Consider the following 26,810-nt stretch of genomic DNA (forward strand, 5'->3'; position numbering starts at 1 on the left):
CCATGATCAACCATGTCGAAGGCGCTTGACATGTCGAATTGTAGAAGTAGTATATTCTTCCCAGTTGCTATCATTTGTTTGAATTTGGTCATGAGCGTAACTAGTACTGTTTCAGCACTGTGATTAGAACGAAATCCTGACTGGGAGTCATGCACTATTGAGAACTTGTTTACATAGTCTGTGAGTTGTTTGGTCACCATCCCTTCTGTTATTTTGGTTATTAAGGGAATGGATGCTATTGGTCTATAGTTAGTTAATTCACTAGCAATTTTCTTTGCATCTTTGGGTATGGGGGTGAGTAAAATGTTTCCTTTCTCCTTTGGGAAGAGTACATTTTGTAGCATAAAGTCCACGTGGTTCGTTAGGTCTGTTATAAATTGTTGAGGGGCCGATTTCATAAGGTTATTTGGGCATATATCTAGTTTGCAATGAGATTTGGCCAATCTTTTAAGTGTTTGTGAGATGAGACCTTCCGATAGTATTTCGAATTCAGTCCAAATCCTATCTGCTGGGTATACTTCAGGGTCTGGGTCTAGACAGTCTAGGAGTGTAGTGTAATCGATGGGGATGGCAGGTATTTTGAGTCGCAGTTGTATGATTTTCTCCTTGAAGTACTTTGCGAGGTTGTCAGCTCCTGGTGTGTCTTTGCTGTTGTTCGTGACTGGTGTGGTATCTAGTAGTTTATTCACGCGTTGGAAGAGTTTGTGTGTGTCTTTGTAGTTTGGTCCAACTTTAAGGATGTCACAGCAATTATGAAGCTCAGTCCAACGCAAGAGATAAACCTGATGAGAAAGTGGCTGGGAAGTGAGTCAGCCAACTGTGTAGAGAGATTACCGGATGTGTATTTGCATGACCCCTTGAGACTTTTGAAAGAAATATGGGAGAAACTTGACCAGTGCTATGACAGCCTAGAAACTATCCAACAAGCACTGTTACAAGAATTAGATCTTCTCCGGAAACTGGAAGCACTCAAATCTTATCTGAACCTTACAGGCCTGTATTAATGAGATTATATCAAAGCTGCCATATGACATAAGAAAAAAATGGACTCAAAGTAGGAAGTTGCACCACAATACTTTGCTGAATGGCTCTATCACACTATATTATCTTGAGATAAACAATTAATCTTTATGTATATCACTTTAATTCAGCCCTACAGCTGTGTAGAACATGAACCTCAGTTGTACCGCAATGCATCTATCAGTTTATATGCACACTTAAGTACCCCGATCGTCATCGGCTCAATGTCCTCCACCTCCTTTAAACAAATTATCTTATTTTGTACTTTAAATCTTTCATCTAATCACTCAGAATTTTGATGCATGTTAAATACTTATCTCAAAGAAGAAAGTCTCTTAATAGTCGGCTATAGGGGCACTCTTGTTCCAACTTTAGCACGTGTTTCGCTAGATGCTTTGTCAAGGAAGTCCCCTAGAAAAAAGGGTTAAAACAAGTTTAACAACCCCATCGATAAATCTACAATCACAGTTCAATATAACTATTTTTACTTGTAAATCTATATCCCTGAGCCAGACGACATCATGCCAGCACTGTCAAGATGGCAGTGGCATGTTTCTGCAGGAGTTTATACTGACATGTCATAGGCATCCACCAATCACACGGTGAATGGGTTTAAGACCAATCAGATCAGTGACATCCACTCGATCTCAGCATTCAACCTGCTAGAGGTCACAGTTTTCAATGCGAAAATCTATAATTGTTCTCTATAATTTAAGAGTTTTTCTAAATGACCCCCCTCCTACTCCATGTCAACCTAATCTATAACTCGCCACTGTAAATCTGTTATAGAATGATTACTCTGTAACCAATGGGTGACCAAAGGTGTCTGTTCATTCCTAGTCATAATTCTGGACTTACATTCATTCAAGCATATTTTTATAGGTCTACTACTGTGCCCCAGATACACCAGCTTGCACTGACATTTTATAATGTACGCCACGTTGGAACTAATGCATGAAGTGTCTCTCTTTGCATGTATAACTAGTCCCGTCCGATCATCCTTCCATGATGGACCAGGTAGGGTGAGAGCACACCACTGACATCTATTGCAAGAGGTGTGTGCCCCTGAGGTAGAAATTAGGCTACCTTGATCATATCGCTGTTTATCTAACATCTCACCAATATTCTTACCCCGGGTATATGCGATTACTGGAAAATCATCAAATGCTGGGTGAATCTGCATGATATGCTAATGGGAGCGTAAGATCTGTATAAACTTAGAGGTTACAGTGTTATATGGCATAACATAAGCTAAATTATCCTCTTGAGCAGAACATTTATCTTGCAAAAGAAGCTCCCTCTGTGTATGGCGTGTCCTAAGGTATGCCTGCCATAATGCTTTTTGGGGATAACCCCGCATTTGAAATCTGGCTGACAATCTTCATGCTTGAACCTTAAAGTCAGATATGTGACATTATAATCATCTTAACCGCAATTACTGGCTTACTGGTAGATTAAACTTAAGGTTATATGGATGAAAACTGCCAAAATGTAAAAATATGTTTCTTTCAACAGGCTTTCGGTACAGAGATGATTCAAAATGATGATGGCCCTTTATCACCAATATGTCCAAAAATTAAAGGTTTGTCCAATGATATTTTAAAGTAAACTGAAATTTGGTATTCAATGTGTTTATCCATCTACCAAAGGATTGCAATTCCTCCTCTGAACCAGTGCACAGGAAAAAAACATCATCCAAAAACTGCTTCCAAAAAGGAATCGTTTGAAATTTCTCTGAAGTGTATAACAACCTATGTTCAAACTGAGCCACATATAGGGTGGCCACCAAGGGTGCTAATGTCGCTCCCATGGCCACCCCCTGTGTCTGTTGGTAAAACGAACCATCATACCAGAAATAATTTTTTATCACCAATTCAGAAAGTTGCAATAAAAACTCAGTAGGGATTTGGACATCTAACAGTCTTTGGGATAAAATTTGATGAATAGTATTCAAGGCTCCCGTTGAGGGATCCGATTATATAATGAAGTGATATTCAAAGAACTCAACCACATGGAATTAATGTCCAAATCCACCTGTTGTAATAATTATAAAAAATGGGTGGAATCCTTCAAAAATGATGGAATCTCAATAGTATAAGGTTTAAAAAAAAAAAACATCCACAAATTGAGAAAGTGGTTGAAGAATGGAGTTCTTAGTTGAAACAATTGGGCGTACAGGTGGATGTTCTAATTTCTTATGGACCTTAGGTACAAAATAAATCTTAGGTGTTCTTGGATGTTCTGCCATTAAAAATGCTGCTTCCTTGGGAGTCAATGTCCCCTGTTTCAGTAACGGCACCACCAATGTTCTTATATTGTCCTTCAGGTCTATCATCGGATCAACATCTAGTTTCAAATATGTGGTTTCATTCCTTAGATGTTTCCTTGCAGTAATCCAACTTTGATTGCACCACTGTTGCCCCTCTTTTATAGGCCTTCAAAATCACCATAGAAGATAATGCTTGCAGCTGTTTCAACCCCATACGTTCCATCTTACATAAGCTGGACCCCAACGTGGTAAGGGAGTGTGACTTCAATTTACAAACTGAAATATCTGGGGTAGGTGGGTTTTCACTAAAGTACACTCACAATTGTAACTTTCGCAGAAATAGAAAAAAGGCAATTTGCATTCTGAAAGGATCATATGTGGCAGTGGAAACAAATCCCAATTCAATGATAGTACCGCTAGTTGTTCTGAAGAGAGGTGCTCTGAAGATAAATTAATTATGGACGCCATGGGCTCATCTTGGATCTTGTCCCTGGCCTCATTCCTTGTATTTGCCGTTTTCTCGGTCTTTCCTTGATTCATCCCCTGCTGGAGCCCTCTTCAATAGATGTCTGTGGTGTGTTCTCACCCTACCTGGTCCATCACGGAAGGATGATCGGATGGAACTAGTTATACATACAAAGACACTTTATGCATTAGTTCCAATGTGGTGTACATTACAAAATGTCAGTGCAAGCTGGTGTATGTGGGGCGTAGCAGTAGACCCATAAAAATACGCTTGAATGAACGTAAGTCCACAATTATGACTAGGAATGAACAGACACCTTTGGTCACCCATTGGTTACAGAGTAATCATTCTATAACAGATTTACAGTGGCGAGTTATAGATCAGGTTGACATGGGGGTGGGAGGGGGAGCTTGAACCTCCCATGGAGGCTACATTGGGAGCCATCTGGAGAACAATCATGGTTTTTCACATTGAACACTGTGACCTCTAGCAGGTTGAATGCTAAGATCGAGTGGATATTACTGATCTGATTGGTCTTAAACCCATTCACCCTGTGATTGGTGGATGCCTATGACATGTCAGTATAAACTCCTGCAGAAACACGCCGCCAACTTGACCTTGGTGGCATGATGTCGTCTGGCTAAGGGATATAGATTTACAGGTAAAGATAGTTATATTGAACTGCGATTGTGGATTGTAGATTTATCGATGGGGTTGTTAAACTTGTTTTAACCCTTTTTTCTAGGGGACTTCCTTGACAAAGCATCTAGCGAAACACGTGCCGGAACAAGAGTGCCCCTATAGCCGACTATTAAGAGACTTTCTTCTTTGAGATAAGTATTTAACATACGTCAAAATTCAGAGTGATTAGATGAAAGATTTAAAGTAAAAAAAATAATATAATTTGTTTGAGGGAGGTGGAGGACATTGAGCCGATGACGATCATGGTACATAAGTCTTTCCATATAAACTGATAGATGCATTGCGGTACAACTGAGGTTCATGTTCTACACAGCTGTAGGGCTGAATTAAAGTGATATACATAAAGATTAATTTTATATCTCAAGATAATATAGTGTGATAAGAGAAAAATGGTCATCATTAGGTGCAAAGTATAAACAGGACCACCAAGAGAAGTTTCCTCCCTTCCCAGTCTTTGCGAAGTTCATCTGGGATTTGGCAAAGAGGAAAACTCCAAGTTTCCAAGTTTATTTAAGAATTGTCTACCCTGCTCATCAAACAAAAATGTCTGAGCAGCTCACATTCTAAAATCAGAGAGAAAAAAGTGTGTAAAAAAGTTAGTAGTGATAGTAAGGGAAAACATGGGTGAGAACTACAATATACGACAGGGAAACACAATAGGGATAGGCAGTGTGCTAGGCATTCATACCCTTATATATAATTAATACTTCAAGAATAAGTGTATTTAAATAGGAATGTTTTTTAGTCAGTCTTAAGTTTTTGAAGGAAGGTTTGTATTCTGAGGTGCACTGGAAGCATATTCCAGAGTTCAGGTCCTTGTACAGAAAAACTTGTACTGCAGGTAGTGTCTAATACTATCTGTCTTAGGGATGGAGTAACTAGATTCATAGATCTAAATGTTCTGGTAGGGCTATATGGAATCAGAAATCTAGAGAGATAGGGTGGTTCTTCGGAATGTAAAGTCTTGAACACCAAGAGGAGAATTTTGTAAGTAACGAAGTGAGAAATAGGTAGCCAATGTGCTGACTGAAGTAGTGGTGTGATATGATCACATTTACGGTGGCCGATAATTAATTTAATGGCCGTAGCGGAAGGGGGGCATGGCAAGATGGCAACCTGAAGTTCATACACTAAGCGCTTCAGCTGTTCTCTGGAGTTTTCCACATACATTTTTTCCTTGCTGATGCCGCACACGAAGAGAAAGGGAATGGCAAAAGGACAACTGCTGATGGCCAGAACTTCGTCCCCTATACAGCAAACATTAGACCACTATGTGATGAGTTGCCCACAGAAAACTGGCTTGACAAGTCCCGTGCAGAGTGCCGACGGAGGAGCATTGGCACTCCTGGGCCTAGAAACAATTCTATCGCCGCCGGAACTAAATCCTCCTCCATGTCCTGCGATGTCTAGAAGTGAGACAGGAGCCCCAGCTGAAACGGAGTTCGTTTACAGCAGGGCCCAGATCGGCGATGCAGCTTCTAAACCCACAGAGATTACCAACTTGGAAGCTTGAACTTTCCGTGGAGGCTACATTGGGAGCCATCTGGAAAGCAATTCAGGATTTAACAGTAGCAGTTACTAAATCGACCCAGGAAACAACTCTGAGTAAAATGGATAATCGTACTGAATCTTTGGAGAAGGTAAAAACTGAAACGGCAAATCAGGTTCTACAGACACAAGCGGAAGTTAATAATATAAAACTTACGATGGATGTTTTGGTAAAAGATAAGCTTGCAACATATCTAAAAACAGAACAAATTGAGAATCATAATAGACAATTAACATTGAGAGTATTGAAATTTCCCAGATCTGCAGGTATGCCACCTTATGATTTCTTTAAAAAGTATTTTGTTGGCTATTCCCCCATGTAACAAAATATATTATTTACCACCTTTTGCTCAGAAAGGTGTGGAACCTGTAAATCCTGGGAATTTACCTCAAACACAGGGAGATGAACTGGGGATCCATGATTTGTCAGCTTTCTTAGAAGATTCATTGACTGAAGTATTCACTCGAGAAACATTAATCATTTCATTTGTATTCGAACAAGATCTAAATTCAGTGATGAGACTATATGTCAAAAACTCATCTACACCATTCTGTGGACAAAAAGTATGGATCCATCCAGATGTGGTAAAAGTTACCCAAGATAGAAGGAAGCAGTTTTTGACTCTCAGAGAGGAAACATGAGCTCTAGGAGCAACTTTTCTGTTAGCATATCCATGCAAATGTTTGGGGCGTTTCCTGGGAAACAAATGTGTTTTCTTTGAACCAAATCAATTACAGATTTTTTTGGATATGAAAATGCTATCCAGTGGACCGATGGGAACAACTGATACAAGTTAATAATTAGTGGGAATATGCGGGTTAGGTCATTTTCCTCTTTGTATTTCAAGCAATGTGATCTCCTTAATCTTACTTTAATCCCCCCCCCCCCCTGATCTTCATTTTGTGGTCTAAGGAAGAGTGTAGTTATACAATTAAACTGTGAATTTCTTAATTTCTTCTTCAATATTTCTCTGTATTTCAATGCAAGTTTTCTTGTAAAATTTTAAATTGCAATAAATAAAAAATAAAAAAAGAATGGCAGTGTTTTAAATGATTTTTAGCTGTTTTCAATGTGTAAATCTAATGCCTTGATATAGAGCATTACAATAATCCAGTTGACTGATTAGTTGACTGATTAGAGGGGGTTAGTAGAGTACAAATAAAACAAATCATTTGAAGTTTAAAAAATGAACGTTTCCAACTGCTGAGATTTGGGGAGCAAACCCAAGGGAGGAATCAAGGATGACCCCTAAAACACGAGCAGTAGTTAGTAAAGCAACTGGGGTAGCACAAAATACTACAGGGGAAATCAAGGATGAGCTCAAATTTTTTAATAAAGAGTAAGGTCTTTGATTTTGTGGTATTAAGGATAAGGTGATGGGATTGCAACCAGCCTGTTAGATGTTTTAAGTTATTTATAGTCTGAATGTGTGTCTGACTCATAGGGATCTAGTGTCATCTGCATAGACATATGGTATAAAGTCTAGAGATTGTGTTAAGGTCAGTAATGATGCTAGGAATACATTAAATAGAACAAGAGCAAGAATGAAGCCTTAAGGTACTCCTGAAGAGGGGGAATAAGGCAGTGAGGTGTCGGCGGAGGTCTTTACAGCACATGAATGGTGGATAAGGTATGAAGAAATGATCCTAGCTTCATGTCTGATGTACCTGAAGCGGGCAGGACAGGCTACTTCCTGAATGAAAGACCGGCCAAGAAGTACAGCATCACCAGGAAACCTATAGCTGTGTCATCTACAACAATCATCTGATCGTCCTCCTACTACAGGAAGTAGAGGATCCAGACCGACAGTCTCCTATATATAAGAAACCTCATCCTCTCAAGAAATGTAGAGGGTTTAGGGAGAAACCCTTGAGAGAACGTAAGGATATGTTGAAAAAGTACAGAATATGCTAAAAATGCTGCTCTTCATCCAAGCACATGGCTAAAGACTGTAAAGCAGCCATCATATGTACGAGTGAAATAGTGACCAGCATGTCAGCACCTTACACCCTGACAGGAGTAAGCCTATTTCTACAGGAACCCCAGCCTCAGAGTGAAGCCATGGCGGGGAGGAGGTGGTAAAGCAAGTGTCACCACTGAACATTACTCCAAACTGTACAAAGGTGTGCAGAGCAGGCTGCAGTGGACAATAATGCACCAAGATATATGTAGCTAAATTATATTCAAAAGAGCAACCAATAAAGGCAGTAAAAATGTATCATCATAGATGACCAGAGTAATCACTCCTTGGCAAGGATGGAATTCTTTGACTTATCTGGTATCCAGGGAGATCACTATCCCTCTCACCTGAAAACCTGAACAGGGATAACCAAGAGGACAGGAAGAAGAGCAAGTGAATATGTGATAGAAGTGATGGATGGTAGCAATACCTATCAGCCTTATTGAGTGTAATCAGATACCTGACAACAGGGAATAGATACCCAACACCATAATCATCTGCAACCTATAGCAGAGCATCTTCAGCCTTGGAATCCAAGTGTTAAAATCTTACTCTTGTTGGTAAGAGATGCAATAACACTGATCAAAGTTTGTGAGTCACTTGCAGGTCCACTTGACACTTCATATGCCTACCAACTTGCCTGGGATGGGTGGTACTAGGTGACGTCTGCTTTAACAGACTGAGAACAAGTGTAGATGTCTATAAAATATGCACCTTGAAGAATGGGTGCACCTTGTTCAAGCCTTGTCATAACCATCTGCACGTGAAGGAGGTTTACAGCTGGGATAAACCAGGGCCTGGGTCAATTATCTGTCAGAACACCTCTGCACAAGATTTAGGAGAACATCTGGGAAATTCAGTGTTACAAGCTTCCAAGGATGATGACAAACCAACTCTTTCAATAGAAGACAGTTATTGAGAATCACAGATAAGGAATTCTACAAGGATGAGCCAAATATTTGGGTGGCTCCTTTCCCATTTCGGGCACCCAAAACACGACTATCTAACAACAGAGAGAATGCTCTGTCTCATCTTACTTCACTGCAAAAGACTATGGAGGAAAGCAGAGGCAAAAGAGCATTTTACAACATTCATGCAGAACATGCTGGATAATGGCCATGCAAAGCCAGCTCCGCCATTCAAAGACAATGAAGAATGTTGATGCTTACCTACCTTCAGTGTGTACAACCCACAAAAACCAGGCCAGATAAGGACTGTGTTTGATTCCAGTGCTCAATTACAAGGAATCTCGCTCAACAATGTGCTGCTGTTTGCACCTGATATGATCAACAGTCTAGTAGGAGTCTTGATTTGCTTTTGAACAGACCCCATACCCAGCAAATGTTGTATTGCTTTGTTGTACATCCAGACTACAGAAACTACTTGAGATTCTTGTGGTACTATGACTACGACATCAACCAGGAAACTGTGGAATACAGAATGAGAGTTCATGTCTCTGGTAACAGTCCATCACCTGCATTAGCAACCTACGGGCTTAGAAAGAAAGCCCGAGAAGGTGAAAGAATATGGCACAGATGATTCATTGAAAGAGACTTTTACGTTGACGATGATTTGAAGTCTTTACCTACCGTGGAAAAGCCATTGACTTGCTAAAGAGAATATAAGTAATGCTGGCAGAGGCCAATCTGAGACTTTATAAAATCACCTCCAACAGTCCAGAGATGATGACAGCATTTCCTGCAGAGGATCATGCCAAAGATTTAAAGGATCTAGATCTAAGAGTAGACACCCCTCCGCTTCAAAGGAGCCTTGAATTGCATTGGGATCTAAAAAAGACATTTCTACCTTTCAAGTTTCCACACAAAAGACGCCATATACACACGGAGGAGTCTTGCCCACAGTCAACTGTCTGAATGATGCATTGGGGTTTGTGGCTCCAGTCACCATTCAAGGATAATCCCTACTGAGGAGCTTTCCTAAATTGCTGATGAGTGAGATGTTCCACTACCACCAGAAATTCGACAAGAATAGAAGAGATAGAAAGATTCTCTAAAGAATCTTGAATGACTGCACATCCCACACACTTACATCCCTGCAGCACTCAGTATTAACTGTTACAAAAGAAATATGCATCTTCTCAGATGCTTCTGAATAAGCCTTAGCTACAGTGGCCTACTTGAAAGCTACAGATGCAGATGGGCTATCTATCTCATGTGGGATTCATCTTTGACAAAGCCAAGTTAGCACCACAACCCAATCATACCATTCCACACTTAGAATTGTGTAGAGCATTGCTGGCTGTAGAGATAGCATAAATGATGCTTAATGACATGGACATCCAAATAGATAGTCAATTTTTACACTAACAGTAAAGTCATCCTGGGCTACACCTAGAACCAAACCAGATTTTACATGTATATCAGCACCCAGACATAATAGCCTAGACAAAACAGCCCTTGACAAAATGGCCCCTAACAAAACAGCCCCGTAGCAAAATATCCCCTGTAACAAACTAGCCCATAGCCCTTCACAAAAATAAGTATAGTAAAAACTCTGTTGCCCTCCCTCTGGGGGTCCAGCATCTCTTTCCCCCTCTATCCCCCACTCCCTCATCTGCGGTCTCACTTCCTTCAACTCGCTCTCCAATGCAACATTTTTATTTATTTATTTATTTGTGGCATTTATACCCCGCTCTTTCCCGCTCAATAGCAGGTTCAGTGCAGCTTACAAAGTATGGTACAAAGTATCACAGAGATAACACAGGGATGAAAACCATGTATCAAAGAGATGACAAAGTATCACAGAGATAATACAGGGATGGAAACAATGTATCAAAGAGATGACAATTACTTAGAATAGGTTCAGTATGGTACGATGTATCACAGAAATGATACAAAGTATGGAACAAAGTGTCGCAGGGATGGCATAATTTCATAGAGTGGGATAAGATGGCGAAATAGTAGACTGGACTTTGACACGATAGGATCGGCACGACAGAAATTCCCTAAACCAATCCAAGACAGTACCTCCAATACCATATGCAGCTAGTAACGTAAGGAGGAGATTGTGGTCAACCATGTCGAACGCGCTTGACATATCAAATTGAAGAAGTAAGATGTTTTTCCCAAAAGACAGATCCTTCCTAAAGTTGGACAGGAGAATAACCAGTACTGTCTCGGTACTGTGGTGAGACTGGAATCCAGATTGGGAGGCATGAAGAATCGAAAATGTATCCAGATAATCAGCGAGCTGAGAATTCACCATGCTTTCCATAGTCTTGACAAGCAATGGGATTGCAGCAACAGGTCGGTAGTTAGAAATAATACTAGTCTCGCACTTCGGGTCCTTTGGGATTGGTGTCAGGAGAATGTGACCGTGATCAATGGGGAAGCGCCCGTGCTGGAGCATGTAGTTTAGATAGGACGTAAAGTCAGCAATAAAACACTCCGGCGCCGATTGCAGCAGGTAGTTAGGGCAGCTATCCAGCTTGCAGTGCGTTCGTGAAAACTTGTGAAGGGCCACAGAGACCTTCTTAGTGGTGACCGGCTCAAAGGAGGACCAATAGCGGTCAGCTGGGCAAGGGCAAAGTGGGGGCGCAAGGCCAATAAGGAAGTCATCAACGCTAGTGGAGCTCTGGGGGAGCGAGTTCTGAAGTACTAAAAGGAAATGTCAAAACCATTCAGGAACATAAAACCTTTCAAGTTACAATGATGAAATATTTTTGACACTCACCAGACAAGACTTAAAGATCTGGGTTTCCTATCACATTATAAACCACAAATTAATACTGCTTTGTCACCCTCTTATCACCCATCTCTCTGTTTTTATACCCCCTCCCCCCACTCTACCTTTCCTTCCCCATAAGACTGTCATTGGAATGCTTTTATGTTTCAAAAATATATTCTGATATGTCATCATTTACTCATTTCTTATCTGAAGAAAGTATTGCCTTCAAAAGCTAATCACAAATGTATTAAATTAGTCCAATAAAAAGGCATCATCTTTTTTCCTTGCTTTGTTTTATTTCTATTTATTACCTATAAAAGTGGACTAACACAGCTACCACGCCACTTCACTTAAGATGTGTTGTAAGGACTCTGAATTCAAAAACCTTATGATTCAAACACATTAATAACACATATCAGATCTGGGTGAACAGCAAAGGAATTTGGGTAATAAGTCTTCTAATATTGCCAGCCATTTTCAGATTCTATTTGGCCATTAAATCTTTTATGGCAAAGGATATTCTATATTCATTCAATTCTTTCATCTCTTCATCTCGCCGCTGCTCTTCTATCAGCTGCTGTTTTCTGGAGACTTCATTAAGGAAGTTTGTCTCATCTTCATCCAAACCTCGTACCATATTCTCTGAGCAAAAAAAGAATGACAAAGCACACTGTTTACTAACAATGACTACAGTGCAGAAGGTGGTGAAACTGTATTAGCACTACAAAAGCATGCTTCACATCAAACCATCATTTGTGCCTTCATAAAATAAGCACCCATATCCAGTTCCAGTGGTATTTTTATTATTTTTATTACATTTGTACCCCGCGCTTTCCCACTCATGGCAGGCTCAATGCGGCTTACATATTATATACAGGTACTTATTTGTACCTGGGGCAATGGAGGGTTAAGTGACTTGCCCAGAGTCACAAGGAGCTGCCTGTGCCTGCAGTGGGAATCGAACCCAGTTCCCCAGGACCAAAGACCACCACTCTAACCACTAGGCCACTCCATGGTACACAAGCAGGCACAGAAATTTATACCTGTTTGCAAAGATCAACCCCCGGGAGTAAGGACAGGAAAAGGGAATCATCTGCACACAGGCCAGCACCTTAGTTCCTCCAATCGGAATAAAGGACTACATTTTCTGCCTAATCCGGCACCCGGGATGGAACTCTGAGGGGGAGTCTACTTAACTATAAGAGACAACATTGAGCCAGAGCTTAGTTTTCCTAAAGGAAGGCTAAGAGGATGGGTGCTGGACTAGAAGCTGAGGCCTGCATTGCAAGAAAGAAGGTACTGAACTGCTACTATTATTTTTGGTGATTCTTATCCTTTGAAGACATAGAACCCTGCATGGAGGTGGATGTAGCTCAGAATATGCTATGAGAGAGGAGGGTAGGCTCCAGTGATAGGCCTGACCCTGGACATACAAGATTATCTTTACAACTTTTTGTGAGTAAGGATTATGAAGGAAAACTGTTTTGATCGGGACAGTTTTGTTTTGATTTCTGGCTCACACGATAAACTGGTGACCACCAGCTCCCAGCTGGTGAGGATCGGACTAGAGAGCTGCACGGGAGTTTGATCCCCTCCATGTCCATGGGGATCCTGCAGGGATAGACCCAGGTCCGCGGGACACCTGTGGATATGGACTCAGGTCCTGCAGGATCCTTGCAGAAGTGCCTTCCCTCCCCCAAGCGAAGGGTGCCCTCCCGGCACATACCTCAAGGTTCCCTGGTGGTTTAGTGGCTTCTTCGGGGCAGGAAAGATCCCCACTCTTTCCTGCCCTCTGCCGCAGATCCTCTCCTCTCTGCTCTTTTAAAATGGCTGCAGAGACTTCCAAGCAGCAGCCATTTTAAAAAAGCAGAGAGGAGAGGATCAGCACCGCGTCAGAGAGCAGGAAAGAGTGGGATCTTTCCTGCCCTGAAGAAGCCACTAGACCACTAGGGTGCCTAAGCTGTGTGCTGGGAGGGCACCCAGGGTCAGAGGGGAGGTGGATGAATGGAGTCAGGATTTGGGATGGTAAAAAGGATGAGTCTCTGTTTCCCCTTCCTCATGCCATCATCATCATACACTCAAAACAAAGTGAGCGGGGGAAGTGACGTCACCGCCACTGATGGCAGCTTAGTTTCTGAGCTCCCGCTCCCTGAATTACAAAACGCTTTAAAAAAGCACTCCCCAGCCAATTTAAAAGTAGCTGCAGCGTTCCTTACCGCTCCTCATCGGCGCCAGCATGAGCAGAGCAACTTCAGCGCGGCCAAAGGAGGCAGATAAATCGACGGGCGGCGGGGCAAGTAAAACAGCTAAGCGCCACGAGGCAATGGCGCGAGCCACTCCGTCGGACTCAGACTCCGCGCTGTCGATGTCAGAATCGCGGAAGCCGCCAGCTAAAAAAGGAATCTCAGGCGAACTTCGCCAGATGCTTGCAGGTATACAAGAGGATATTAAAAAATCGAAGGACGAGATCCTGGACAAAATGGAGGTACTTAGCTCTGACCTTCGCGAGCTGGGTAATAGAGTTGAAGAGGCAGAGGCTAAGTTGGAAGAACACTCTGAGTCCCTGCTCTCGCATGAGGCCCACCTTCAAACTCTGGATCAACAAAATAAAGAACTCATATATAAGCTCGATGACCTGGAAAACAGGGGACGTCGGAACAATCTTAGGTTCCGTGGAGTCCCCGAAGGAGGTGAGAAAGAAGATGTCCCGCTTATTATACAAACACTGTGCGCCTCCCTGCTGGGCCCTGATGCTGCAACGGCTAAGATAGAAATTGACAGAGCACACAGATCCCTCGGTCAGAGGCAGGAGAACAGAGCAAGGGACATTATCACGCGATTCCACTGGTATGAATTGAAAGAACAACTGCTTAACTGTGCCAGGAAAAAGAGTGACCTGGAATATGGTGGAGCAAAGATCTCTGTGTTTCAAGACCTTTCGCAGTTTACTTTACAGCAGAGACGCCTCATGAAACCGGCCCTGGACATTCTAACTAAAGAACACGTTGCATACAGATGGGGCTTCCCATTCTCGCTGAACTATACTCTCCAGGGAACCAAAAACAGAGTAACATCACTTTCTGAAGCATGGGCATCCCTGCAAGCGGCGGGCATGGTGAAAACAAGCAAACCTCCAGGGGACTTAGCATCTGCCATGAAGGCCAAACTTCAAAAATGGCAGAGGGTCCCTTCCACTACTAAAAGGAACAACTCGAAAAGAAAAGTCACCATGGAGGAGACCTGAACTGTTGCAGTGGCAGCTTTATCGCCTTATCATACACGAGGCCGCACTCTGCAAGGCGGCTGGAGGGACGATGGCTCTGTCTGTGCCAATTGCTGGAAAAGCAGCAGGGAGTAATAACTGTAATGTTATGTTTTAAGAGTTATGTTACCTTAGCAAAAGGGTCCTTCAGACCCCTCAACACTGGAAGTTTTGAGAGTGGAAAAGTGGGGTGGGGAATGTTGTGTTCACGGTTGTAATGTTGCTGGGGAAACAGGGGGGAGGTAGCTTAAATATTAGTGGGGCGAGCCAGGATCCCTTATGAAGATGAATGCATTTAGCACTGGGCAGGAAATTAAGGGACCTTGGTAAGTTAAGGGGTGATTCGGGGAGGGGCGTGGGAGCTGGCTGTGGAGATGAGGGTGAGTCACTTTCTCTTGTCCCACTCTGGGGCCATGTGCTTCCGAGTTGGTGTTAGAAAAGAGGGGTTGGGGGGGATATGGGAGAATAGGGGGATACTTAGAAGGCAAAGAGGGGGAGGGGAGGGTAGGGAGCATCACAGGGTTATTGGAACATCTATACACGGAATGATTGGAACCCATTTGTTTAGCTTTGACCTAGAATCCTGGTAATGTGTGCAGACCTTAAAGTACTATCATACAATGTGAAGGGGCTGAACATGCCTCAAAAAAGGCAGAAACTGTTTAAAGAATTACAACAGATAAAACCGCATGTTGTTCTGCTGCAGGAGACACATCTCCGCAGGGTGCATGAACGGCTCCTCTCACATTCAGACTATCCCAATGCCTTTTTTGCCTCCTCAGCAGATGGGTCCAAGAAGCGTGGGGTGGCGGTTCTGTTCCACAAATCCATTTCGCCCCAAATTCTAACTGTTAAACGTGACCCGGGAGGGAGATTCCTGATGCTTCAAACTATCATAGACCAAGTTGAACTCACGCTTGCATCCATATACGCGCCAAATGACCACCAGGGGTCCTTCTACACCAAAGTAAAGAACATATTAACTACATTCACTAGGGGCTCCCTGATTTTGGGGGGTGACTTTAACGAAGTCATGGACCATGCGCTGGACAGATCCGGGTTACCCCAACAACAGGCGTCGAGTGACTCGAGGGCCCTGGGTTCTTTGGCTAGTTCCCTGGGGACGTTAGATATTTGGAGACTCAGTCATAAGACCATGAGGGACTATACATTCTTTTCCCCCGTACATAAGACATACTCTCGTATTGATTATATATTCTTAGACGTTTCGCTTGCTGAGAGGGGGCCACAAGCAGGAATTGGTAATGCGACAATATCTGATCACGCTCCGGTATGGGTTACCTTGCCAACCATCAGGGCTGAGGCCAAAGACAAAAGATGGATGCTTAATACAGACTTGCTGCAGGAGGGGGAGGTGGTAGAGGGATGTAAAAAGGTCCTGAAGGAATACCTGGAGCTAAATAGGGAGTCAGGTCCACCCCTTGGGGTGGTATGGGATGCAATGAAGGCAGTTTCACGAGGCTACTTTTTACAGTTAGCTAGTAAGCGTGCGAGAATCCGTAGGGCCCAGCTGGCACAGTGCCTGGCAAAGATTAGGTGTCTGGAGGCGCAACACAAGTCAGGTGGCTCTCCAGAGGTGCTGGAGGAGCTGCGGGGCCAGAGGCTGCAGCTGGACTCCATCTACTCTGAACAGCTAAGTTGGATACAAAATAGAAACCGGGTTCGATCTTACGAATTTACCAATAAAGCAGGGCGTCTCTTGGCTATAAAGCTACGAAGACGAAAGGTGGACCGAGCGGTAACACATATTAAGGGGGAGAGGGGTGAAATGTTGAATACAGCTGAGTCCATAAGGAGGCGCTTTAGTGAATTTTATCAGGGGCTCTATGCACAAGAGATTAATCCTCCTGCTGAATCTATTCTAGAATACTTAGCTGACAGTGGCCTTGCCTCTTTCACAGAGCAGCAGAGGACAATGCTGGATGCCCCGGTTACTCCGGTTGAGATACAAAAGGCAATTCAGCATCTGCCCTCCTGTAAGTCACCGGGACTGGATGGCTTACCCAATGAATTTTACAAGAAATTTGCCTTTGAGTTGGCCCCGTTGTTAGCGGACCTGTTTAACCTGAGTGGGAAGGGGGAGGCCCTGCCTGCTTCCATGCTGGAAGCCTGGATTGCGGTTCTGCCTAAACCGAACAAGGACCACACAGAATGTGGGTCGTATCGCCCGATATCTGTTTTGAATGCAGATGTCAAAATCTTAGCCAAAGTCTTGGCAAACCGCCTGGCACCTTTGCTTCCAGCTGTCATTCACCCTGACCAGGTGGGATTCGTTGCATATAGAAAGGCTTCAGATAATACTAGGCGAGTGGTTGACCTAATGTATTTGGCAAAAAAAATGAAAAAGCCCCTATGCCTTCTTAGCCTAGATGCCGAGAAGGCCTTTGACCGCGTGCATTGGCCACTTATGTATAAAGTGATGGAGGCCTTTGGGGTGGGACCTCAGTTTCGGGGCTGGATTCAAGCGTTCTACGACTCTCCTAAGGCTTGTATACGAGTTAATGGGGGCAACTCTGCAACGATTCCTCTACATCGGGGTACTAGACAAGGTTGCCCCTTATCTCCCTTGCTATTCGCAATGGTGATGGAACCATTTGCTACCAGGCTTAGGAATAATCCTGATATCTCGGGTCTCTCCATAGGTGGTAGAGAACATAAGCTAGCCTTATTTGCGGACGATGTGCTGTTGTTTGTTACTCGCCCCCTAACCACTTTCCCCGGGCTCTTGGGGGAGATCGAAGAATTCTCGACTGTGTCGGGCTTTAAAGTGAATATGTCTAAATCTGAAGTCTTAAATGTGTCTCTCCCTGGGGAGCTTGTGGGAACGTTGAGATCTACTTACGCCTTCAGGTGGGCCGACAGGAGCATTCGCTACCTGGGGGTCAATCTGACGGCCCGCCTCTCCGAGCTCTTTGCTGTAAACTACAAGGGCTTGGCTGGGACACTCACGGAGGACCTTGGGAGATGGGGTGACCTGGATCTCTCCTGGTTTGGCCGCATAGCCGCTGTAAAGATGAATGTTTTGCCGCGCCTGCTCTACCTTTTTCAAGCCCTCCCAATCAAGATGCCCAGGAAATTCCTAGTAACATTGCAGGAACGTATCATGCGCTTTATCTGGGCGGGGAAACGTCCGCGGCTGGCGCGTTCGGTCCTATACCAGGATAAAAAAAGGGGAGGGTTGGGGGTACCCAACTTGGCCTGGTACTATAGGGCAGTTCAGGCGCGCGCGGCAGTAGAATGGTTTCAGGATTATCCTGATCGGCAGTGGGTGCAATTAGAACAATATACCTTGGGTGCACGACCCTTGGGGGCGCTCCTGTGGATCCCGAGATCACTTAGGTCCTTAGAGGGAGGCTTGTGTCCTTCCATATATGTTACCCTTTCTAATTGGGATAGTATGTTTCCCCGTGGACGCACTGAGCTCTCCTGTCTGTCCCCTATAGCACACAACCCACTATTCTACCCCGGTACGTTAAAGGGAGTATTCACTAGGTGGTACAGGGGAGGTTTACAAAGATGGGGCCAATTGTTTGAAGGTGATTCGCTGTTGTCGTATACAGAGGCTCTTGAGAGATTCCCTATAATAGGGTCGGACCGGTATGCTTACCTCCAATTATCCACCTTTTTTAGGACACGGGCAGTTCGGGAGGTGGTGGCCCGGGAAAAATCCGCACTTGAAGCCATCTGTGAGGGGCCACCTAAAACTAGTGGGCTGGTCTCACGCCTCTACCACATTGTCAATAGGCAATCCCAGAATTATGCGTTTCACAGGAAGGGCTGGCAAAGGGAGCTGGGGTTGACAATGGGGGAGGCATCATGGGAGAAACTGGAGCGGGATGTGTTGAGGGTGTCGTCTCATGTGCCCTTCAAGGAGAATGCGGTAAAAGTGCTGTACCGATGGTACCTGACACCTGAGCGCCTCCAGCGCATTTACCCCACCACAATGGGAGTATGTTGGAGAGGTTGCGGTGTGAAAGGCACAGCGGGACATATATGGTGGACTTGTAGGAAGATCAATGCCTTCTGGAGATCTGTGCATAATAGGCTGCAAAGTTGGATGGGTAACCCACTACCTTGGAGCCCAACCTTTTTTCTGTTTCTGGCGGGGGTTGCACATCGCCCTCAGACCCAGCAAATTTTTCTGAGGCAGGCGATATGCGCTGCTAGAGTAGTTATTGCAGCCCATTGGAAGCAGCCTACAACACCACCAATAGCTAGGTGGATTCAAAAATTGAAGCTCATCTGTGAATTGGAAAGGTTATTAGCTGAGAGGCGCAACCATCTGAACAGATGGCACAAGATCTGGGAACCTTTACTTCTTCATGTATAATATGATTGCTGTTATCAGGAATGTGATGCTGGTTAGTGGGGGGGGGGGGGGGATAGGGTGGGGGGGGGAGTGGGTCAAGGGGTTTAACATATATACAAAACTACAAATCTTGAAGTCATTGGCTGAGCTTAAAGAATAGTCTCCTGGGCGCACTCGTCAGGCAAAAATTGTCTGGGTGGATGTGTATGCAGTGAGAATCTCACCATGTGTTGTATTATTGGTCATCCACAATACCATAAATTGGTTCTGTACATTTGAAATGCACTATGCTGTACACGATGTGCTATGTATTTAAATCTGTGGTTAAAGTACCAATAAAGACTTCATGAAAATTAAAAAAAAACAAAGTGAGCAAACCTATGAGCTGCTGCATCCACATTATCGTTCTTTATTGTTGGTGGCATTTTTATTTAATCTCCCTTATATACTTTCAAACATGCCGGTTTGTGCAGCATACAGATGTACACAAAGGAAGTATAATGACGGAATAACTTTTCATAGAGTAGTAATTTGTTATAAATTGTAATCAGTCTGTCATTTGGAAGGGATAGTTATAGGGACACCCTAGCACTGTTATATTTGTGCAGAGATTTTTTTTTCTCCTGGTAAAGGGCCACTAAAACAGATAACATGTTATGAGAATCAGGTGCTCAACATTCAGAGTTTCTATTTACTTATTTATGACATTTATATCCCACATTAAACATCAATTAGGTTGAAACCTTGGAGCATTTAAAATCTTTTTTTTTCCTTGTACCTACATCAAAAGAAAAAAATGGCATGTGGGAAATCACAAACGAAACCAAACTCGGTCTGAACACCATGGACTCATGGGCAAACTCTTTTCAACTGAAACTGAACACTGAAAAAACACACTGCCTCATCCTCTCATCTCAACACAATCCGTACAAACCCACAACCTTAATCACCCCAGACCACACCCTCCCTATCTCAGACAGCCTGAAAATATTCGGTGTTACAATCGACTGCAACCTCATACTTGAGAGCCAAGTGAACTCCACAACAAAGAAAATGTTCCACTCAATGTGGAAACTTATGTTTCAATCATTTTTATTAAGTGAACATAATCAGCTGTAACATTTCACATTACATAAGCAAGTTCCATAACAGCAACAATGTGGAAACTTAAACGCGTAAAACCTTTCTTCCCGAGGGAAATATTTCGCAACCTAATACAATCAATGGTACTAAGCCATGCAGACTATTGTAATGGAATCTATGCGGGATGCAAAGAACAACTTACAAAGAAACTCCAGACCGTTCAAAAACACAGCAGCCAGGCTGATATTTGGTAAATTGCGATTCGAAAGTGCCAAACCCCACCGAGAAAAACGGCACTGGCTTCCAATCAAAGAACGCATTACATTCAAAATCTTCACCCTGGTCCACAAAATTATCTACGGCCAAGTCCCAGGATACATGACAAACCTCATACACCAGGGGTAGGCAACTCTGGTCCTCGAGAGCCTCAGGCAGGTCAGGTTTTCAGGATATCCACAATGAATATGTATGAGATAGATTTGCATACCATGGAGGCAGTGCTTGCAAATCTATCTCCTGCATATTCATTGTGGATATGCAAGCTATAGGGTGGGAGAGAATATAAAAGTCTGAAAAGAACCACCATTCCCAAAACAGTTTTCTCCCTTTTACTTTGCTAAGAGAGATTTAGGCCCAGTTAGGAAGCTCCCTGGAAAAACTGAGTGAAATGAAAACAGTTTAGGATGCTGAAGACAAAATAGTATAGGATTTTATTTTTTTATTTATTTTATTATTTATTCATTTAAACAATTTTTACAAGAAACCATCTTGCTTAAGAAAGAGTCAAATAACTGATAATTTTTAAACAGGAAAAAGGAAAGAGCAAATAAATCTTTACACTTTCAAAAATATAAGACACTCAAGTCCATAATTGGAGATCCAAAATTACAAATTTAGAGAGAACTATAACTCAGGAACAAATTATAGGATTTTATACTTGCCCAAGAGCAAAAATCAGAAATATATAATTCATAATGACTTAACTATCAGAAGCGTGCATTGTAGCAAAGCATGTGTGCTCCCAAGCTTTATCCCAGGCAGTTTCCCAGGAGATTCAGCTTCCTTCCCAGGCTGCCTGCTGAGTCTCTCTCACATTGTATTTCTAGCTACTCCTCCCCCTAGACTTGTGTCATGTCTGGCTATGGGTTTTGTTTGTTTGTTTTTTGGTTTGTTTGTTTTTTTGCTAGAACAAGTCTCAGGTAAGAATTCTCAGCCTTTTCTTCTCTTTTGCCACTTAGGGTTTAATTGGGGATATAAAGGGTTTAATTTTTATTCCCCTTTTCCCTGGGGGACCTGATCCAGCTAGTGGGTCACATCACAGAGTTGACCTTGTTGACCTGCTGTATGGAGGGGGACTCTCCTACTTCATCTGTATCAGCTTTAGGATTCTATGCATGAGCACTATCACAGCCTCTTTTGGGGGATCATCAAACTGAAAGATGTCCAACATTTCAGCCTAGATTCATTCTCAGTTTCCACCTCAAATGGTGGAGACTTGGCCATATCCCTTACAAAAGTAAAGAAAAAGGAGAGCTCCTCAGGGGGAGACACTCTCCTCTTATATAGTGGGGAGGGATCTGAGGGAAGACCAAGGGACCCTTCCTTCAGGAAAACCTCTGATGCCTCCTCAGATGCTCAGGAGCACTCAACTGATTCATAGAAGTACTCCCCTGCAGATATCCAAGTCTCTGTCTGCCTTAAACAACTAACACCCCAGGCCCAGGCCTGACTATGGTGTCAAGGTACTGGGGGATTCACTGTGCATCAGGAAATCTTCCTCCCCAGAAGAGCTGAAAATCGACACCAACAAAATGTGCACCAACCTATGCCCCTGAAGGCCTCAGTGTCAATGCATTATCTTCAGGAAATATGTGGATCCCCAGTATGGGTTGAGCCCTTCCAACCTCAGCGCTGATACCCTTACCACAGCTATGGGTGATGTGATCCATGGAGCCCGGTGCAGAAACTGCCAAGTGCACTGTCACTTTAAATCTTTGAGGCAGTGTCCTCACCGTGCATGTGCGGGTGCCTTCTTGCATGACATGCAAGCGCAGGACCAGCAGTTCAGTGTTAAAGCTAAGAAGATAACTTCAAGGGGAGGTGGGAAGAATGTGAGAATATATGGCTGCTGTCCTCTGAGAACATCTGCTACAGGTAAGTAACTTAGGTTTCTCTGAGGACAAGCAGGCATAATATTCTCAAATATGGGACTCACTAGCTACCAGGCTCACAGGAAAGATGAATTTTTGTAACTAAGTAAATGGTAAGCCTGGTGACAATAACAGGCTGGTGGGTGGAGTTGAATTTTAAATAGGAAAAGTTTCTACAGGTCTGCTTGTCCAAACCTGCTATCCTGCCTGGAAGCTGCTCCAGACAGTAGAGAAGGTGTGGATAGAAGATCACGTAGTCGCATTGCAAATGTCTTGAATAGAGGCAGAGCAGAAATGGGCTACTGAGGCCACCGTGGCTCTCACATTGTGAGCAGTGACCTGGCCATGGAGGGTCAGCCCAGTCTGAGTATACATATAGGAGATACAGTCAGATAACCAAGTAGAGATTGTATGTTCGGTGATGGGAATTCCCAACCTGTTAGGATGAAAGGCTACAAAAAGTTGGGAGATTTTCTGATGAGGTTTTGTTCGGTCCAGATAGCAGGCTAGAGAATGCTTGCAGTCTAAGGTATGCAGTGCTGCTTCTCCAGGATGAGAATGTGGTTTAAGAAAGATGACAGGTAGTACAATGGACTGATTGAGATGGAACTCCGAAACTATCTTTGGGAGGAATTTGGGTGGATTCAGAATACAACCCTGCCATGGAAGAACCTGGTGTAAGGTGGGTCTACCATAAGGGCTTGAAGCTCGCTGACTCTTCTGGCAGAAGTAAGAGTTTAGAGTTTATTAAAAATGTTGATATACCACTATTACAGCAAAGCTGGCCAAAGCAGTTCACAATTTAAAAACAAAAATTAAAAGGATGGAAAAGGAACACTAATATATACAGGACAGTAACCACTCAGTCAAAAGGACAAAGACAGGGAATGGAACAACAGTGTTGCGCTCTACAATAACAGGAACCAGCCCTGACCATAACCGCTGGCAAGCCACAGATTTCTGCAAAAGTGGAGACACATTTAACTCATACAGCTTACTCATATCCGCAGGTATATAAGTACCTAAATACTTCATGGAGCCTGCCGCCTCTCTCAATGGGAAGGCAGCCCCCAAAGAATCAACCTGCGAATTGATCGGTAACGCCTCAGATTTGGATACGTTCAACTTAAGCCCTGATAATTGCCCAAAGTCTGCAAACATCTGTAACACAGAGGCAGTGTCCGCCTCGGTTCCACCACAAGCAGCATTATATCGTCTTCAAAAGCCATACACTTTAGTGGAGCACACGTCCTTGATACTGCAATCCCCAGTATATGCTTATTACCCTGAAACTGTACCAGCAAAGGTTCCAGAAAAAGAATATATAGCAAAGGCGATAGCAGGCAGCCCTGTCTTGTTCCCCTCCCAGAGGGAACACCGCAGATGATACTCCATTCACTAACACAGTCGCTGATGGGTTTGCATATAGAGTTCGTATTGCCTGGAGAAAAAAACCCTCTATACCATATCGGCCCACTAGCGAAAACAGAAAAGACCATTCCACCCTATCAAAAGCTTTTTCAGAGTCGAAATTGATAGCCAAAGCAGGGGTGTCCAATTGAGCAAATCACTCCAGCCCCAAAATCAAACGCCGTACATTTATTCCAGCATGTCGTCCCTTCACAAACCCCACTTGATCCAATCCCATAAGCTTGGGTATCACCATGGCTAGTCTTTCAGCTAAGATTTTCATTAACAATTTAAGATCTACATTTATGAGAGAGATAGGCCTGTAGGACCCTGGCTGTAATGGGTCCTTCCCTGGCTTAGGTAAGACCGTAATCAAGGCTTGGTTGGACTACTGGGGAAAAGACCTCCTCTGTATGGCCGTGTCAAAGTAGGCTCCCAGGATATCCACCAATCCTGTATTTAAGATTGTATAAAATTCTTCACTGAACCCATCAGGCCCAGGTGATTTATGTAGCTTCAAACTCTTTATAGCTCTCTGTATTTCAGGCCCAGATAAGGGCTCATTCAGTTTGTTTTTTACCTCAGCCGTTAAACACGGAATTCCAAAATTATGAAGGAAAGATTCAATTTTCTCCTGCTGTCCACTACCCTCTGCCCCATACAGAGAGCTATAGAATTGGACAAAGAGGGTCTCTAGCTTCCCTCGCTCAGTCACAGTCTGACCATGCGGATCTCGAAGCACTGCTATGGCTTTTGGCCCTGTCCAGCTTTTTGTAAGATTCGCCAAAAGCTTACCAGGTTTATTGCCAAATCTGAAAAGATGAAACTTATAATAGAAAATATTTTTCTTAGCTGTTCCTGGAAAAGATTATTTAAACCCGCCTATGCTTGTTCTAAAGAATGCCTACATGCCACAGTTGGATGTGACCGCATCTGCCTCTTTATCATTCTAATTCTCCTTTTTAAATCAATCATACGACTGGCTTGTTGTTTTTTTCTGCTTGATAACAAAGGATATAATATCTCCTCCAATCACTGCCTTGCCTGCATCCCACATCAGAATCGGATCTGAAACATGCTCTTTATTACTGTTAAGAAATTCCTCCCACTTTTGAATGAGATAACGTCTGAAGGCTTGGTTTATGTAAAGACTAGTAAAAAAGGCCCGTTTCAGAAAGCAATGAAACGGGAGCTAGCAAGGTTTTGAGTGATCAGCGCGATTGCCGGTATGCGAGCCCTGCTCCCCTCCCCCATGTGCTGCAGTGTGCGTGCCTACCTGCACCATGATGGGCAGTCGCAGCGAATCCTTGGCGATGCTGTGCCCGCATTTCTTGCACGAACCGCGGCCAAGGACATTTCAAAAGGTAGATCACATTCATAGATTGACAATTAGTTAGCGCTTTAAGAACATACATCCTACCAGTATGCACATCAATGAAATTATCTCCATTTATCATATTTTGACACACCGAGCATTGTCCACATGCATTATGATGTCCCTTTATATTGTCATTATTGTTCCGTCGATTCCACGTGTCTGCTGGACATAATAAATCACTTAAATTACTCTGTCTTTGATACGCTAACATAATTCTCAAATTTCGAAAACAAGGAAAAATCCTTAACATAGAAGCATGTCTTTTAATTATTTTAACCATTTTATTCGTGTGTGTGTTATTCGTTACAAATGTTACCACTTCATCCTCTTCTGTTTGATGTTCATAGGGATTTAACAACCAATCTCTATGGTTATTGGATGCCCGTTTTCTTGCTTTAGTTACTAAATTCTTAGGATATCCTCTTTCTTCCAATTTTTGTTGTAAATTAGATGCCTGAAGAACAAATTTTACGATACCACAAAAATTGTGCAAAAGGAATAGCGCTAATTGTCAATCTATGAATGTGATCTACCTTTTGAAATGTCCTTGCGATTTATATTACGTTGGACAGACGTCACGAATGTTGAAAACACGGTTGATTGAGCATAGACACTGCATACAGGCAAAAAAAAAACTTATGAACCTTTAGTTTCTCATTGCCTATTGAAACAACATGAGTTTTCAGACTTACAATGCATGGTCTTGGAACAGATTCAAGTGACAGAGCGAAGAAGAGATGTCAGGAGAATGTTAAGATAAAAGGAACAGAGATGGATATAGTCATTGCAAACAGTAATCCCTAAAGGTCTAAATATATCAATTGAGTGGAAAGCATTTCTCTGAAGAGATCGTTTATTTGTGAAGCTCTAATGCTGATTAAGTCTTTATTGGTATACGTCAATGAGGAAGCTGGTAGAGATGGAGGAAATGACGTATATATAGTGAAGTGAAGTCTCCCAAGAGCCAAAGACACCAAGAAGAGGCTACAAGCATGGTGATTGCGAGAAGCTTGGGATAGAAATTATGGATGCAGGGTTTAGCCCTTGAAACAGCTCGATAGTGGCGAAACAGGGTTCTCCTGTTGGGCTTTATGGTTAACGTATGCTGTTGAAGATAATTCGTATTGGTTGCACCACTACTATCCAAGTTAAGTAATGATTTAATGTTTACTTCACCGGAGGAATGGCGTTTCAATGAGCCTCTACCATAAGGTATTGTGAAAGGTGTATTTACATATAATCCATGAATAAGAAAAGTGGAGTTTTTTTTTGTGAAGACTAGTGATTGAAGAGGAGTTCTCTGGATATTGAAAGCTTTTCCTTTAAAGAGACAACTCCGTGGTTTCTGAAGTCTTTTTTTCTCCACAATTATATTCATGTAGAATTGTGACTTTAAACATCCAATACTGGGTTTCATAGGGTAGAATTCTTTGTGATAATAGGTAATTGAAATCACCCATTATAGTGTTGCCCAATTTGCCAGCTTTCCTAATCTCTGTAAACATTTCTTCATCTGTCTGTTCGTTCTGTTCCGGCAGATTGTA

General features: G+C 43.0%; 1 protein-coding gene across 1 annotated transcript in view; it reads right to left on the minus strand.

Moving 5' to 3' along the window:
• The window catches only part of FAM192A (family with sequence similarity 192 member A), a 536,729-nt gene that overhangs the window by 229,528 nt on the left and 280,391 nt on the right, over window positions 1-26,810 (minus strand). The window contains exon 4 of the mRNA XM_030203727.1: window positions 12,174-12,295. Coding sequence (XP_030059587.1) covers window positions 12,174-12,295 — 122 coding nt within the window. The remainder of the gene's footprint in view (window positions 1-12,173; window positions 12,296-26,810) is intronic.

Source organism: Microcaecilia unicolor, chromosome 5 (genome assembly GCF_901765095.1).
Source record: "Microcaecilia unicolor chromosome 5, aMicUni1.1, whole genome shotgun sequence".
NCBI lineage: Eukaryota > Metazoa > Chordata > Amphibia > Gymnophiona > Siphonopidae > Microcaecilia > Microcaecilia unicolor.